General features: G+C 29.2%; 1 protein-coding gene across 2 annotated transcripts in view; it reads right to left on the bottom strand.

Moving 5' to 3' along the window:
* The window catches only part of tei (teiresias), a 359103-nt gene that overhangs the window by 332443 nt on the left and 9109 nt on the right, over positions 1–17551 (bottom strand). The window contains exons 1-2 of one of the 2 annotated variants that reach the window (XM_064355625.1): positions 11516–11736; positions 3930–4108 (exon numbers count right to left, since the gene is read on the bottom strand). In XM_064355625.1, coding sequence (XP_064211695.1) covers positions 3930–4053 — 124 coding nt within the window. In that variant the 5' untranslated portion in view covers positions 4054–4108; positions 11516–11736. Of the gene's footprint in view, positions 1–3929; positions 4109–11515; positions 11737–17551 lie in introns of those variants that run through there. The other variant, XM_064355624.1, reaches the window with a different exon arrangement.

Here is a 17551-nt window from a genome sequence, read left to right as displayed (position 1 = left end):
TATTTATTTCGGAATAGAGAATTATTAAACAGTGGTGCTGTAAAAACAAGAAAATAAGACGTTGCTCTTTCGGCCCGTTTGTGTTAGCTAAACCAGTTAAATAAATTTCAGGGAAAGTCCCCTCGGAGCCTAAACTTATCTAAACTTTGCATTTAAATTCGTTTGAATATAAATTAAAATGAACTTTTTTCAGCATTCGAAAACAATGAAATTTCAGAGTTAACGCTTAGTCAAATAAGCACGCCGTATTGAGTTATTTCCACTTTGGAATAATATGTTTCAGGTAATATAATTCTGAATTATTGTGAAATAGTAATGCACTTCTCTCAGACGCGATATTAGGGCCAAAATGACAAATAACCTGCATATTATAAGTTCGGGACATGACAAACGACTCGAAATTGATTTGGAATTGATAAACGATTCTCTATAACGCCAATATTGGAGCCAGTAAACATTTGGACGTTTCCATTAGTTTTTATTTAATTTTATAACAAAGGCCAATAAAATACTATCATTAATAATTTCATTCTTTGCTGAAAGTTTTATTTTTACCAAAATGCAACTCTATCGTGCAATAAAATAATCACATTTTGTTTCACAAAACACTTTCTTTTACTCTCCACATTAACATGATTTCTGCGCTACGAACACTTGACTACTTGACGTTTGCTAAAGTTCTTTGTTATCTACAGTGAAATGATAAAAGAATCGGTCGAGCTTAAAATTATTACGCTAAATCCCAACATGAAACCCGTTGATCCAACCTTTATTCGTCTACATACAATTTCATAATAAAAATATAATATACCGATTTTTACAGTTTCATAAAAATTGAACCGCTTTTTGGATTGTTGGATGCGTTGTTTAACCAAAACTGTTGACTGAAACTAGACAGACTGAACAAAAGTAATGCCAAAATTAATGGGTCATTGTTGAAAACAATCCTGTTATAGGTCCATTGTATTTTGTAATTGCAATGTTTTTATACTTTCTTTAATGTTTTTTTATTTTTAATTACAAGACTTTTTTGTTTACTGTTTTCAATGGTAGGTGTATTCCTTTATCCTTCTAGTAAGTAAAAAAATTAAAAAAACAAAAAATAAAAAAATAAAAGAAATAAATCAAATAATAATAGCTTTATACAAAAAGCTTTATGTTTCTGTTCTTGCTTTATTTTTATAAGAAATGATTGTTTTCTATTTTTTTTTGTTTGTGTTTAGGTTTCATTAAGTGCAATTATTTAAAAACAATATAAAAGCAAAAGTAAAGCGCCTTATGTGTACTTGTCTATAACTTTTTTATTTAACTTTGTCATTTTATAATTTTTTTCATTATTTCATTCAGTTAACGTTATAAAGTTGGACTAATTAGAAATGTTTGTATTAACAAAAATAAAATCGACGTGTTTAAGTTTTTTTAATAAAAAGACAAGAATTTAGTGTATTACTTTTGGTCCCGCCCAGTAATTAATGTTCTAGTAAACGAAAGAATACTTCACTAAACGAGGCGAAGGCGAGTTATATTCGTGATCTTAAAAAAAAATTTCATGAGCTAAACACAATTTTTTTCTACGACTTCATCAAATACATGATAGTAACAAGATAAATAATAATAATAATAAATAAAATGTAATAAAAAGTTTTAATTTGAATAAAAATTTCAACACACAAAAAATATAAAATACAAAGTAAATTAACATATGACAGTTTGAGTTAGCAATTCCAAATTTTATCTTTAAAAAATACAACTGAAGTACGTTTCCGATTGTTGTTGGGCAACTTGAGACTTCAAGTATACAATTCAAGATTAAATAGAAACATGACCAAAAACCTATTGCTGCTCTTACTTTTAATAGCTGAACATCATACATAATTATTTACTGTTTGGAGTTGAGGGCTGTCTTACAGAAAAACAAATAAAATTTAGTAAACAAAGTCAGATTTAATAACAAAAATTGTTGGTAATTAATCAATAACTTTTCAGTTTTAAAAACTAAACTGTCTTATAGAAAAAAAGATAAACAACGTTAAATTTAAGAACAAAAAATGTTAGTAATTAATTAACAAGCTTTCAGTTTTAAAAACTGAACTCTTAAAATCGCCATTCAAAAATTTAACCATTCACAGATTGCTGTAGTTGTAGTCTGCTTAAAAAAGTTATTTAGAATTATTTAGAATTTTATACACTGGGCTTTAACAGCTGTTCTCGCTTTATTTTTATAAATTTGTGTTTAGTTTTAATATTAAGTAACTAAATAAAACAAGAATAAAACTCAAATATAAAACCTTTTTTTGTGTGTAAATGTCAATATTATTTTATTGTATTTATTTATTTTTAATTTTTGACTTATTTTTTTATTATTTGACTACCAGAAAAGAAAAAGAACTCTCCAATCAAAAACAGTAAACAAAAATGTAGGTTGTTATTTAAATGAATATTGCTATGATGTCACCTGTTCGAGAATTTTTTTCAAAATGTTCAGTAACAAAGATGTGCACTACTTTTGATTCAGTCTCTATATTGTACAGGGTAAGTCTGTATCTCTACAAATAATAACCATACAAAAATCTACGTTTACAAATAAATACTAATAAATATTAACCATGTGTTTTTTTACAATTCCTTACACTTAAAATTAATTACTCCTAACATCATAATATTGCATGCGCATTTGTTAATTTGTGCAAAAAAATATGCAAAAACTTCTGTCGCTAGTCACAAAAAATTATTAAAAGTTTGCTCATTGTGTAGCTGATTTAATCGCAATAAAATTTCAAAGTTGCGAATTAAAAAAAAATAATTATCGATACTAATAACTAATTAGTTACTAATTAAACCACTTTGAATTAAGTCGCCATTTACTTGAGAGAGAACAAACAAATACTTTTGTCCACCTTTTTTAAGGCTACCGACATTTTTATTCGTAATCCTTGCACAAAACAACATTCAAAAGTTGATCACCGAGACATTTTTAATTAATTTTCATTAAAAAAATTGAAAAAATCTGAGAAAATACATGCACTTAGGAAGAAATTGAGTATTTAAAAGTAAACGCCGATTTTTTTAGTTCTTGAGATACTTACTATAAAGGTGTACTTTTAACAGACTAGTTTTCTAAAACCTGTATTTTTTCTTTCATGTCTCCATATTTTTTTATAAAGTTTATTTTCTTTTGAGTTTCAAAAAAATGTATTTACTTTTATAGACTCATGTATATTCCAGTATACAGGGTGCTCAAAAACTGGCGCACCAATTCAGTGGTACGTTATTGAGAAGCAAGTGCAGATTATGGAAAAAATGTTGAAAAAATTCCTAAAGTTATATTTTAAAAAATCTGGAGCTACAAACTTATTGTGTTAACTTCTTTAGTTTTCATTATTTTTTTATATTTTTATGTTTCATACCAGGTAATCGTTCCGTAACAAAACGATAAGTAATTATTTTAAAATTTACTATCAGATTTTAACAGTTTTTTTTAATTTAAAAAAATTAAAATCCATCCAAAAAATCACAATGTGTAGATGTACCAACACTGGGAATTATTTCCTAGGAAACCGTTTCAAAAATAATTTATTTTTATTGTTACTCAAATTCTATTGCTATCATGACTGTTAAACAACGTTGCCACATATCGTTTACCTAAAATTAGTTATTTCTCAATAACTTTAATACAAAGAATTTATTTACTATTTTTACCTTTATATGTAACTCTACCACACACCATTGAGTTGGTGCGCCAGTTTTTGAGCACGCTGTATAATTGTAAAATAGTGTGATCAAAATTTTCGATAAAATCAGTCCTTTAGATTCAAAAAGTGCAGTTGATTTAAACTAAATGAACTAAAAATTGTTTTCTCGAATTAATTTTAGAGAATGTAGTTATCAGACAATAAAAAATTGTATTTAGAAAAAATTCTTGGGCTTACCTATGGCCGAAGAAACGAGAAGCAGCAACATAAGCTTTATCCATGGCAGTGTCCCAAACAGATGAGATCTCATGTCGTCATAAGTACCATGTCGGTTTGTAACGGTGGTTATTCGAGTGCACATCCACAATACAACATCCCAGTGGCACAGTAACAACTTCACCAAATTACATCGCGACCTGTTGAAATTTCCAATTAAACCTCTTGTTGATGATTGAAGCCATTCATGGCTATTTTTTATCAACACAAACAACACCTCTGTTGCCCACTTTAATCGAATCCGGATCGGAATGTTACACCGTAAATGTATCAACAGACCCACACAATAAATCAAAATATCCCTCTCGTCAAACTGTTTAAATCTAACGTAACAGGAGGCAGAACAAACACAGAGACACGATAAATCACCGTTTTGGAGAATTTTGCTTGATATTAATGACCCATTATAAAATCCCATTCGAGGAGCACTACAACATTATCAACACAACCAAAACAAATCTATTATTCCAAAAATAATACCACTACAAACTGCCTATGCAGCAAATCGAATTTATAATGTACATCAATATTTATAAAATTGTGTTATTCTTGATTAAAATTCAAAAATGTAAATCAACGCTTTATTTTGTAAAATATATAAACTTCACCCAAATCCTGACTAATTTATACAGGGTGTCCGTTTATTATAAGGGATACGAGATCGGTCAAATTAGAGCAAAGTTACAATTATCTGAAAAAAATTTGATATCATTTTTAGTTTTTGAATTATTAAGATAAATCAAGAATTCGTAATTTTGTTTGTATTTTTTTAAGCGAAAACCAAAAGAACTAGACGTTTTTAAGAAGGACATTCTTCAGGTACTCTTTAACAAGAAATTCGTTTTCCAAGGCGTTCTTGATGTCAGAATTACAACACTCAATTGGTTTTTCTTATGGACGCCATATTTAATACTTGCATTCTTGAAAAGTTTTTTTCTGATTACAAAGATATATCACATGATATGATCGAATCTTACATGCTAATTAGAATTAAGAAAAAAGTGTTTTTGCAAGAGCTTTGGAAAAAACGTCAAAAATCTATAAAAAACTAAATTTTGACAGTTCTAAGAATTTTTATAAATTTGTCTTGGTTATCATGTCATTATGTTTTTAAATAAGTATTGTAGCAACGTTTTCTTTGTACACCATTAAATTTTTATTTAATTAATTTATTTATTTTTATTTATGTTTTAATTAATTTTTTTAAGATACAAAAAGCGAATATGGCTTCCATAATAAAAACCAAAGTTGAGTGTTGTAACTCTGACATCAAGAACGCCTTGGGAAATACGAAGACAAATTTAGATTCCTTGTAGAAAAGTGCTTGAAGAAGGTCCCAATTAAAAACGTCTAGTTCTTTAGGTTTTTGCTTAAAAACGGCGAAAATTTTATTTAAAAAACTAGATTTTGACAGTTCTGTTACAAATGCGAGCAGAGTTTTTATAAAATTGTCTTGTTTATCATGTTACTTTGTTTTTAAAGAAGTATTGTAGCACGTTTTCTTTGTACACCGTTATATTTTTATTATGATTACCCCCAAACGCTAAAGTAATCCATTCAGGCAGTAGTCGTTCAGACAAACCGATCAGTATCGTAAATATTTTCGTGTCATAACCTTATTGTGAAGGTTGCTTATCTTAAACACCACTATCTGTTGTAAAACTTTATGGTGTAAAAAGAAAACGTTGCTACAATAAGCTTGGCGGAAAAGTAGACCATTCAGATCCAAATTCAGTTAAATCTCAAAAATCTAGTTTGCTTAAAACAAAATTGTTGGATTTTTTCCAAAGCACTCTTCGCAAAAATGCTTTTTTCTCCATTTTGATCAGCATGTAAGATTCCGTCATATCATGTGATACATCGTTGTTATCAGGAATAAAAACACTTTTTTAAAATACAAAAAGCGAATATGGCTTCCATAAGAAAAACCAAAGTTGAGTATTGTAACTCTGACATCAAGAACGCATTGGAAAATACTATGACAAATTTAGATTCCTTGTAAAAAGGTGCTTCAAGAAGGTTCTAGTCAAAAACGTCGTTCCTTTGGTTTTTTCTTGAAAATATAAAAACGAAAATTACAAATTTCCGCTTTTTTCCAATAACTCAAAAACTAAAAATGTCACATCAAAATTTCTTACAGATAATTATTCAGCATAAAAATGGCCAACTTTGCCTTAATTTAATCGACCTCGTATATATTACAATAACTAAGATCCCCATGGTGGGAAAAACGAACACCCTGTACAAAATTAAAACGAAATAAAGTACGCAACATCAGGCAAAGACAACCAGACAGAAGTATTGATTTTTCCATTAAAAGTACATAAAAAATGTGTCAATCGTTTTAACTAATTTTCAGTTTTATTACCTTAATTTCCAGTGCTTATTTATTGTAAAATTTTATCGACTGTCGTAATAAATATTCTAATACAGATCATGTACGTTCGCCTTGCCCCAATTTTAAAATTCAACAGCAGCGTCCAAACAAATTTCCTTTAAATGTAATGCATGCGCATTTTTATAAGCGCCATACATTTTCGCTTTATTCTGGTGAAAATTGCAATTTCGCCACATTCACTTCAATTGACTTCCTTTACAACAAATTCCATTAGAATAAGCCCAACAAAATGATCTGTTCCCGAATTGTGAAAACGCACCTAGGCATGAACTAGCGGTGCATTATTTACTCTAAATCCTCCTTACTTCGATTTGTAAGCTCTAAAGTTGAACAGATGTAGCAGTGGTAGAAAAGCTATTATCCTTTGTACAGTCTGTTGCAACTGGAACCTCTATATGTAAACTGTTGATTTTATTTTTCCCATTGTGAGTGAGTCTTTTTGCCGCAACAGTGCACTTACATATCAAAAGATCGTTACGAAAAGCATATTACAAAGAGTTGACGCTGCACGACTCTTCACCACACACCATGCTTTCAAAGACTTTAATCTGTAAACAACCAAAAAGCAAAAAACAAACAAACCAAAATTATAGTTTTGTAAAGACACGCTGAGAAAACAAAACTTGTTCTAATTATCTCGTATGTTATCACCCGCAAGTGGTGACAGCATTGTGTAAATAATGAGTCTAATTCCTTTTAATTGGTAAAATTAAATTACAATCAGTTAAACAAGTTGAGCAATGGTTGCTCTTATTACAAACAGGAACTGCATTCTTAATGAAAGAAGGCAGTGTGTAATGTACTATTAAGTACTCAAAAATCATAATGATAAGTTGAGTTGCACATTAATTTGTAAGCATTTTGAGTGCAATATTGATTAAGCAGATGAGATATTTTAGTGTCCAAAAAATTTCGTTATCAAAATCGTTGACGAAATCTGATCGAAACTAAAATTATTTAAACTTATTTACAAAATATTCTACCAAACTATTAGACAAAAAAAAAACGAATTACTCTGATATAGTAAGATAAAATGACTTTTTATAGAAAAAAATCGTCCTTTTAACAATTAATTTTAAGTTTTAAAAATACAAATAAAGAATGTTATTTTGGAATCAATTTTCTAAATTTCCAGGTTGTATGAATGTGAATATTTTTACGATATGGCTTTACATTATGATCAACAAATCACAAAAATCAGTTTGTAATTACATGTGCTTAACTAACACTAATTAGTGGTTGCAAGTGCCTATAACTTAAAAAAAATTGATTTACAAAATTTGCAAAAGTTTTTGCACGATTTTTATTTATATTGGTAAAGATAATGCAGTTACGGCCAAAAGCAATTTTATAATTGTTATTAAATGTCGAAAGTCTTATACAGAGTATTTTGAAATTTATTGTGTGCCAAATAACTCATAATTCTGGTTAGGAAAAAACAAATTTTTGTGGCGCAAACAAACACTAAACGAACTTCTATTGCATGCCATTAATTATTTTATTTTAAGTTTAAATAAGAAAATGTGTTTTTTTTGTTAACTCAACTTTTAACTCAATATGATCCAATAAACTAATGAACTTAATCGACTGTGACAAATCAATATTCTCTGGTCTTTACTAGATTCACAACAGATTAGCAACTCTACCGTCACTATTTGTCAAACTAAAGATAATTTTGGTCGGACAATCAGAACTTTGCATTTAGTTTCTTAGGTGCTAGTTTGCTATCTATACTCAAAAGGCGGAATCAAGTTTAATTCAAGTGATATTATCTCTTAGGTGGATCAGTTATTATTGGCCAAGAAGCAAATTTTACGTTTGAAAATGGTCAGTTTGGAAGAACAAGCCAAGGACAGCTTCACAGACAGTTTTTTTATCTACTGAAAAAATTGAAATAATTTGGAAAAGTTGAATAAAACAGGAAAAAATTGCACAATGTAGAAAAATATCAGCAAACACTGATTTAATTAACAAGTAAAAAAATAAATTAGTTCAACAGCAAAAAATTGAACAATATTAGTAAAGAAATATCTTTTTAAACGCGCAAATTTAGATGTCCATGTAAATCTATAAGAGTTACGCGTATTACTAGGACTTGATGATGGCAAATTTTCGTTAATTTTTTCAATAAAGCGTAATTAAAAACTACATTTTTTCCATTATTTACACTACATTTTTGTTATTCCGTGAAGAAGAATTTTTTGTAAAGCTCAACAAAATCTACAAAAGTGCCTTCGAAAAATGTTTTATTACTAAATTAGATTATCAGACACTGAAAAACTAAAGCTAAACCTGATTTAGCCAGGTTTAGATTTTTACTGTTTTGTTCTATTCTATGTTTACGGTCCAATCCGTTCTGATTTTGATTCAAGCAAACCTAAACAAAGATTTTGGTTCAAAAACGAAATGTATCATAAATTGTAAAATCACGTACTTTCCACATAAAATAAATTAAATTATAAGTTAACTCCCCTAGCTTTTTACAAGAAAATAATTAAAAAATAAAGATTAGAAAAATAATTCATTAAAAAATTGATTTAAGATGAATCCCAGATTACACTCTTTTTGTTAATTTGTTATATTTTTTAGTCTAAATACTCGTATTGTAAGACAGATACAGGTTTATCAAATAGCTACAAGAGGGTTCAAATATAAACAGAAATTTGATTATAACGTTTTATTGAAACAAAACTTTTCAACCTCCTACTTTTCCCCGTACTCTTCCTCTTCCTCCTTGTGTTATGGAATATCTTTGATAGCTTCGTAATACCTTCTTTTTGGTACAGAGCGTAACCATTTATGTACAAAATTTTTAAAAGCTCATCGTCATCATTATTGGGAAATCAAACTTTTAAAAGGTGAAAATCACAAAATTGACAAATCAGGGCTATAAGAGAAACGTGTGTGGAAACAAAACTTATTTTTTATTTATACATAGTGCTTTCATTCCATAGGTAGAGAATCTCAGTAACCTTTGTAGGTCAAAATCAACATTAGTTAATTTTTAATAGGACTCTCTACTTTTTGAAAAATTTCTAAAAACAAAAAAAAACAAAAAATATGTTAAAAATTTCGTTACAATAAGAATTAAAAAAATGCGTTAAAAAATGTCGTTAGAATAAAAATTAGAATTTCAAATAGACGTAATTTTACGCCTAGCCACATATTTTTGCTCAAAACATCATTGAAGTATCGGTTATTTTAGACTGACACAAACATCTAGATTTCTGTATAATTCATAGTTTTTGATATAAGTATAGCGAAAAATACTTTTAAGATGCTCACCTTGTATATTTTTTAAAAAGATGATAATTTCAGCTACAAGTTGACTTTCTTTTGCAAATTACTTAAATGCTTTTAAATATATACGACAAGAAAGATTTAATTGTCAAGTCGTACTTGTGATTATCTTTAGTTTGGCAATTTATGACAGTACAAATTATTTTGAATTAAACAAAGACACAGCTCTTTTTTATTGTCTTAGGCAAGATGCTCAATGTTCAGAACTAATTTAAAAAAACTTCTCATGTAATAATGTATTCGATTTATAATTAATAAAAAGCACTAAAAAGACTTAATACTTTAATGCTCTAAACATATAAAGTTTTTTTTAATATATAAAAAGCCAAAAAAATGTGTCCAAGAAGTAAATTTTGCAGTAAAATTGTAATGATTTTTTTTAAACAATTAAAAATATATTTATTAAGTAAGTATTAAGCCGTGTCATGAAGTTATCGTAGGCTATATTCGTTTTGTCCTTAAATTAGGTAACACATTTAATATTTTCTGTGTTTTAGAACACAATTTTCCTATGTCTGTTTCTCTTAACTAAAACCAAACAACTTCTAATAATTAAAATTAGCTTTTATCTTCACATTTTTCTCTTGGAAGACGAGGTGATGTACTGATGTTACATTCAAATAAATGCTAAAAAAGTCAAAGAAATCTTCTAATTTCATTCAGTACACTTTAAAATAGGGATTTTTACAATTTATAACAAAATTATTCCAGTCGTTACAAGTGAAAAAATAAAAACACAGATAATTTTTTTTCAATGGTCATTCTGTTTTATTAATAATTTGGAATTAATACTTTGCCGCTCTAACTTTACGCTGGACTTAATTAACTTAAACATCTGTAATTTTTGTAAATAGTGCCGTTGGCAAAATTTTATGCATTGTTTCAAACAGAAAATGTGTTCAGTGTTCTCTTTTAATTGTCATTTATTTTTTTGGAAAAAATGGACTTAGGCTGTTGTCGCTTTCAGATACAGATATTTTTATCGAATCTGAATTTAGAATAACAATAACACATTAATAAATAAGAGAGTATTTAACACTCTCGTGATGGCGCTAAAAGATAAAGTTGTTCTTACGTAAGAAGAAGTAAAACTTGAAATACTTAAACAATATTTTATTTAATATATCTTACAATGTAGGAAAATAAAGTATTTCAGAAAAAATAGTAAAGGAGTTAGAGAACACTATTAATTTAAATATCAGAAGGATATCAGAATCCCAACTCGATCTGCAACAATAGCAAAAATAACTAGACTAGAGGAAGTGCTTGAGATTGAAATTTCTTTCCATTTCTTTTACAAAAATAAAACTTAACTTCGCTCGACTTAATTAAAATAATTGCGTACTCACTTTATTAGGTACTATGTTTCTATTATAATTGAGGAAATTTAAAAGTAGTTAGCTGGCAATATTTTTATGCATTGCTTGGAGGATCGTACACATCAGATGATGAAACTGAACCATCTTTTGAATGATGTTATCCGCAATGGACCTTCACAAAGCCGCAGGCGGCAGTTTATTTATGTATGAATGTGAGTCAACACGACACAAATTCATCCATTATGTAGGAAATCCAAACACGTATAAATTCTTTCCGATTTAAATCTGATCCCAAAATTAGGAAAAACCCGGGCCGTGCATCCATCGGTCAAATTAATTGTAGATTTGGCTCAGTGCGATGAACCGATCTTAATCCGTGCTTTCTTGAAAAAGCTCTGGAAATAAATCAGCGAGCGCGTGGTGGCAAAGAAGTCGAAGATAAACCACCCCGATGATAAATTCATGTATCATTCCGAACCTTCCCCGATATCAGCGGCAACAATACAGAAAAAGGCTCCATCCAACAATACCTGGCTATAATGCGAGCAGCAACAATGAAACAAAAAAGGCTCTCAATCCGCCCTTTCTCGTAAACAACAACCCGACCAGACACTCACAAAGGCATTGTCAACACATCACCACCGTGGTGCTTGCTGCTGCATTCATCGAACGGCTGCACACGAACGACGCTCTCGGTGCGCTAAAACGACGCGTCGGACCCTCGCCAAGTGCGCCGACAAACTGGAGGAAGGAATACCAAAAACCAGACGCAGAGGACCCACGTTTGTGCGAAGGGCGCTCGCGCCTGTCTTCTTTCAGGGGATCAGATGTGACGTTCGGGAGGGATCGCGAGCGAGCGCTTGTTAGCACACTTCATCATCCTAATTACGCACTCTTCAGACCAAATCGCAAATTTCGAATACCGGGCGATTCTTATTTTGGGGTCGGGGTGAAATGATACGGATTTGTTTTACCGCGGAGACACGGACAGTTTTTACTTGAGTCCGCTGACTCATAACTTTAATGACTTTACTCATTAATTAAGGTCGACATTTTTTGTAATTAAAATACCTACCTAGTTAAGTGAAGTTTTCGACCATTAAGCTACGGTTAAGTTTTTAAAGCACGGGCCAAGACCTCCTTTAGACGAAAAGGGATGTACTCTATATTTTTGAAAGTCGCATAATTATAGGAAAAAATCGATCATAAAATAGTATATTATTATACGAGTTTTATAAGAGGTTCTATTCTGACACGAATGGTTTTAGAGCACGACGAAGAACCACACATTTTTATTGCATATTTGAATTTACCTTCTCAAGCTGAGTAAAAGTTACCCAAGGTGTTGGTACTTATCTGTCATAGTTTGTGACATATGTCAATTTTTTTGTTAAAATTTTTATTTGCAAGATATCACAGCCCTTGAACTCATTGCGATAAGTCAATATATTTTTGGAATCAATAACCAAAGGTTTGAAAAGTCATCAAGAATTTTCAAAATTGTCAATTGTCAAAATTCATGGCTAGTATGATTTTTTCAAAATGGTTTTCAAAAAACTGCCATAACACAGTTTTCTCAAATGGAACGACCCTATTTTCTTAACGGTAATCGAAAGAATATCAATATTTATGGTGAGTTTTATCAATACGTCGTTTATCTATTTTTTACAGTTTTTGAAAAAAATCAAAAAAAAAACGAATTTTACTTTGTAATTTTCATAGTTGGTTGGAAAATGGTCAACAATTGTAAAACTTGAACAATCTATTTAATTTTTAGCTGATTTATTATAAAATAAGCAATAAAATAATATTTAATTATGGTTTATTATAACTTAGTGAATTATCATAATCACAATCATAATCATAATCTTTAATATACAACATAGACATTTACACAAGTCAGAAATAAGTATAGTGACAGAAACAATGTAAGTGGACATCTTATATAATTTATTCTAAGTGAAAGATCATAATACGGAAAAATTATAATAAAGAAATTCTTTAAAAGAATAAAATGAAGTTTTTACTAAAAATTCTTTGACCAAGTTTTTAAATATTTATTTTACAAGGTAAGGTTTTAATGTGAAAACGAAAAATATTGAAGAATTTTAAACAAGTATAATAATTTTATGACAAGTATAATGTCCATGATCTATTATTAAAAATTGTGAAAAGTTATCTTTAACAAAAAGTAAACAACAATAAATGTACAAAGAGGAAGTGTCATGACCTCCAAATCTGCGAAACTCTTGCGCCAATCCTCTCTATAATTTAAATTATTAATAATGCGGATACTTACGTTGGAGAAATGGAGAGCGCAAATAGCATTTTCGTATAACAAGAATGCCCCCACTCTAGTAGACTGTACATTAAATGGCTTCGTATGAAGGAATGATACGCCGTGATAATTGTTTTTTTGAAAGAAACTTTTTGGAGTTGTCTTAATAATTAAATTTTATGTGATATTTTTTTGGCAATGTAAGTTATATGATTTTCCCAAGTAAGTTTAATATCAACATAAAGACCTAATAGTTTAATAGCTTTTGAAGATTCATCAATGTTCCGTAACAAAAATGTAATTAATTGTGTTTTGTCTTCATTAAGTTTGATTCAAACCATATTTTGATATCTTTGTCCGAGGATAAAGAAATATTATGAAATGAATTAACATCACAGTGACTATATGCAGTTGTGGTATCGTCTGCGAATAATGTTATATTAGAACGTGTGGCTTTGGAAAGATCATTAATATAAATTAAAAGCAGTAAAGGTCCCAATACAGATCCTTGAGAAACACCAAATCTATTGTATAAGCAACTGGAAACGTTGTCTTTATGTTGAACAAATTGTTTACGATTTTGAAGATAAGATGATATTAGACCAATACAATTAGATGAAAAGCTATAGTATTGCAGTTTATCTAAAAGAATGCTATGTGTAATGCCATCAAAAGCTTTAGTTACATCATAGCAAGCAGCAGAAGCTGATTTTTATTTTCAAATGCATCACTGACCAGCTGTGACAGAAGTTGTAAAGCAGAAGTAGTCGATCTATTATATCTAAAGCCAAATTGACTTTTAGAGAATAAATAGTTGTTTTCAAAAAGAGAATTAATTTGATTTTTTTAGTATCTCGAAAATTTTTGAGAGTGTAGGTGTTAAAGAAATTGGTCAGTAGTTTGCAGTATCATTGACATTTACTTTTTTAAAAATGGGTATTATCTCCCTTCAAACATGGGGGGTAAGCATTGTTCATTACACACAGATTAATAATAGCATAACAGATAATAGCATAGTTAAAGGATAGATTATGAGGTTTTTGATAGTTAGAAAGATAATAATATTAATACCATATGCATCACTACTCTTACTTTTTTTAAGAATTATGTAAAGTAACTCAGTCTGCCATCAAATTTTCAACTTCTTGAATGAAAATGGTAGACTAATCGAACATTTTTTTTAAATGTTAATTTCTTAAATGTCTTTTTGTTGTTTCATTTTGTTTTCTCATCGCGAAGATGCTGTTTCTTGAAAAAACAGAATATAAAAGTTTTCATAATTTTTCATGCATCACAACAGAAATTTTGAAAATGTCCGGAATTTTTTGAGCGGCAGTGTATTATTAATAATACAAGTGCGAAAACACAAGCTTATGGGGGCTTTCTGTATAAGTAGAAAATAAACATGCATAATTCCAGGATTTTAGTCGCATTCGGTATTTGAAATTAAACATGAAGAAATAATTACGTGTAATTATAATTGGCAAAATCACACGCAATGTGCAAAGTTTTAATTTATAAAATTTCGTAGCAGTGTATTTAAAAAGCACAATAGGTTACACCGTGCTAAAACAATTACACGGCCCTCATGAAAGGACACTATTGTGCTTAAAAAAATAAACAAAAACCAATAACCAAAGACAAGGAATATAGTAAACAAATTATCAAAGGTCTTTTCGCAAAATATTTCCCAGCGGTTATTTCTGCTGAACCTTGAGTCAATAATTTCAGGTAGCATTGCTTTCATATAAAAATTTTCAAGAATTTGGGACATTTGTAGACCAAAAGTCGTCGTCTCGTTCAATAATATCGCAAGCTATACCTCAATTTTTAAATTATGGTGCCAATTTTTTTTTTCTGAATCTACAAATTTTACACATTTTATTACTTGGAGATTGTAAAGTTTTTCAAATGTTTCAATAGTTTAATAATCCCATGTTCTAAAGATTTCGACAATCTAGTTGTTCTCATGTTATTTGAGTACAAAATACTTTTTACAGTATTACTAGTATCTGTTGATATTTGCATTTTACACACTTTACCGAAATTACTGGCCATTAATCTAATAGATTTTTCTTTAAACCACTGGGGTTTAGAATTCTGGCCTAGCGTAGACCCACAAATTTTTTCAATATTTGAATTCGCTATGTTTTCAAAAAAAAAAATTTTGCGACTTCAAAAGCAACTTGCGACAAATCAGAAATATCTTCTTTAGGCAACCTTATCGCGCACCGAAGAAAATCGCGACTTCTAATGAAATAAAAATTCTGAAATTTTACACATCAGCCTGTACGTTCATAAGGACCATTCTCAGTTTTTATTAAATTTTTTTGTTAATAAATAAAGTCGTAGCAGTTTTGTGAGTTTTTAGGCACTAACTGTTAATTTAACTATAAAGTTTTTAAACTAAATAAATCCTTACCTGCTAGCCCATCAAACGCTGGTTTCAGAATTATAAATTTTTACTTGGTTGGTTAAATAATCGGTCTTTTTGATTTAGACGCAAACCGGACGCGTAGTTTATTAGAAGATGGTATAATTTGCCAACTAAGAGATCAGTTACCAGTAGCAGACCTTTTGTCCTTTTTTTACAGTCTTGCAATAAAACTGATGCCTGCATTCAAATATCCCAACGAAATCTTTTACAATCTTACCCCAATTACAGTTCACATTGTCACCTAAATTTACGACGCCACAAGTAGCAACTCATAAATAAAAAAATAATTTTTAAAGTTAAAATGTAAAAGTGCGTTTAATTCAAAATTTGATTCTTATTTTTCTGCACTAATTTCGTAAACAATTATTTGAAGTGAATACGCGTGGTTTAGTATAAAATTCAAAATTTAAGTTTTCGGTCAAAAATTACTATTTCAATTATTATCTTTATGCGACCTATTTGCTTCTATATTTTTGATTTATTTTTCCTAACATTCTTCTTTTTTCTTGTTTTCTACAATATAACTTGTATTTACTTTCTTTAGTACTGAAAATTCTTGACAACCTTTTTTGTCAGATCTAACAAATGTTGTAAGAGACAAATTTGCGAAGTCAATCCACTACTTTTTTTAATACAGAATTTACAATGAAGCAAGTAAATGTACAATTTAATACAATCTTTACTTTTCCACAAACAATTCGTGCCTTATTAATAATTTGTTTTTTGCAAAATGGTTATATTTTTCTAACATTTAATGGAAAAAGTTTCCACCTGTCTGCAAAATATAGTTCGAGCAAAGTTACTCGTATATTTTTATTTAAATTTCTTTCGCTCAGCTGCACTACGTCAATCCCTATTCTATCTTTATGCTTACAGGAAAATTCAATTTTATTTAATAACAACACTAATTGCATCATATTCAGAAACTATTTCTGAACTACATATGAGTTTTATTTTCATCCTGGAGGAGAGGTTGATTGCATGTTAATACAAAATAATAATCAAACCTAATAAACGTTTGATTTCTATAAAGTCTGATTTACTCGTATATTACACCTATAAGGATATGTAGAGTAGATTGCTTAATAAATTTCTGCTATTCATTTTGCAAGTACTAAGTAAAATAGAAATAAACTCAGCTATATTTAGCTTCACTAATGCTCTGTTAGATAAATTAGAAGAAAAAAAGGTGGTTCTTGGAATTTTCTTAGATTTCTCCAAAGCCTTCGATTGTCTAGATCATAACATCCTAATAAGGAAATTAAGGAAATACGGCATAAGAGGAATCATGTTAAAGTTGATCACATCTTATCTTAATAATAGGTATCAGCAGGTCACATAACAAAAAACAGTACTTCATATACATCAAATAAACTTCTAATTAAACAAGGTGTACCTCAAGGTAGTATACTAGGGCCTTTATTTTTCGTAATTTATATAAACGACCTATTAAACATTTTAACAGCCTCAGACAACAATAGTGCAGTTAACTTTGCTGATGACACAAACATCTTAATTTGGGGTGAAAATATGACAGATACAATGAAAGAAGCAAAGATATGCATGAATAAGGTAATAAACTGGACTAAAGAAAATAAATTAGTGTTAAATTTTGAAAAAACCTACGGCATTCATTTTGCAATATGTAATCACAAGAATACAGAGAAACCGAATAAAATTGTAATATTATCTAAAGAAATTGAATTAATAGAGAAAACTAATTTTCTGGGAATATGTATTGACCATAAGTTAAGCTGGACTAATCATATAGATAATTTATTAAAAAAATTAAACTCAGTACATTTTGCAATACGTGTTTTAAAAAAATACATTAACATTGAACGACTAAGA

The sequence above is a fragment of the Tribolium castaneum genome, chromosome 1 (genome assembly GCF_031307605.1).
Source record: "Tribolium castaneum strain GA2 chromosome 1, icTriCast1.1, whole genome shotgun sequence".
NCBI classification, from domain to species: domain Eukaryota; kingdom Metazoa; phylum Arthropoda; class Insecta; order Coleoptera; family Tenebrionidae; genus Tribolium; species Tribolium castaneum.
This window is presented reverse-complemented; position numbering and strand designations above follow the sequence as displayed.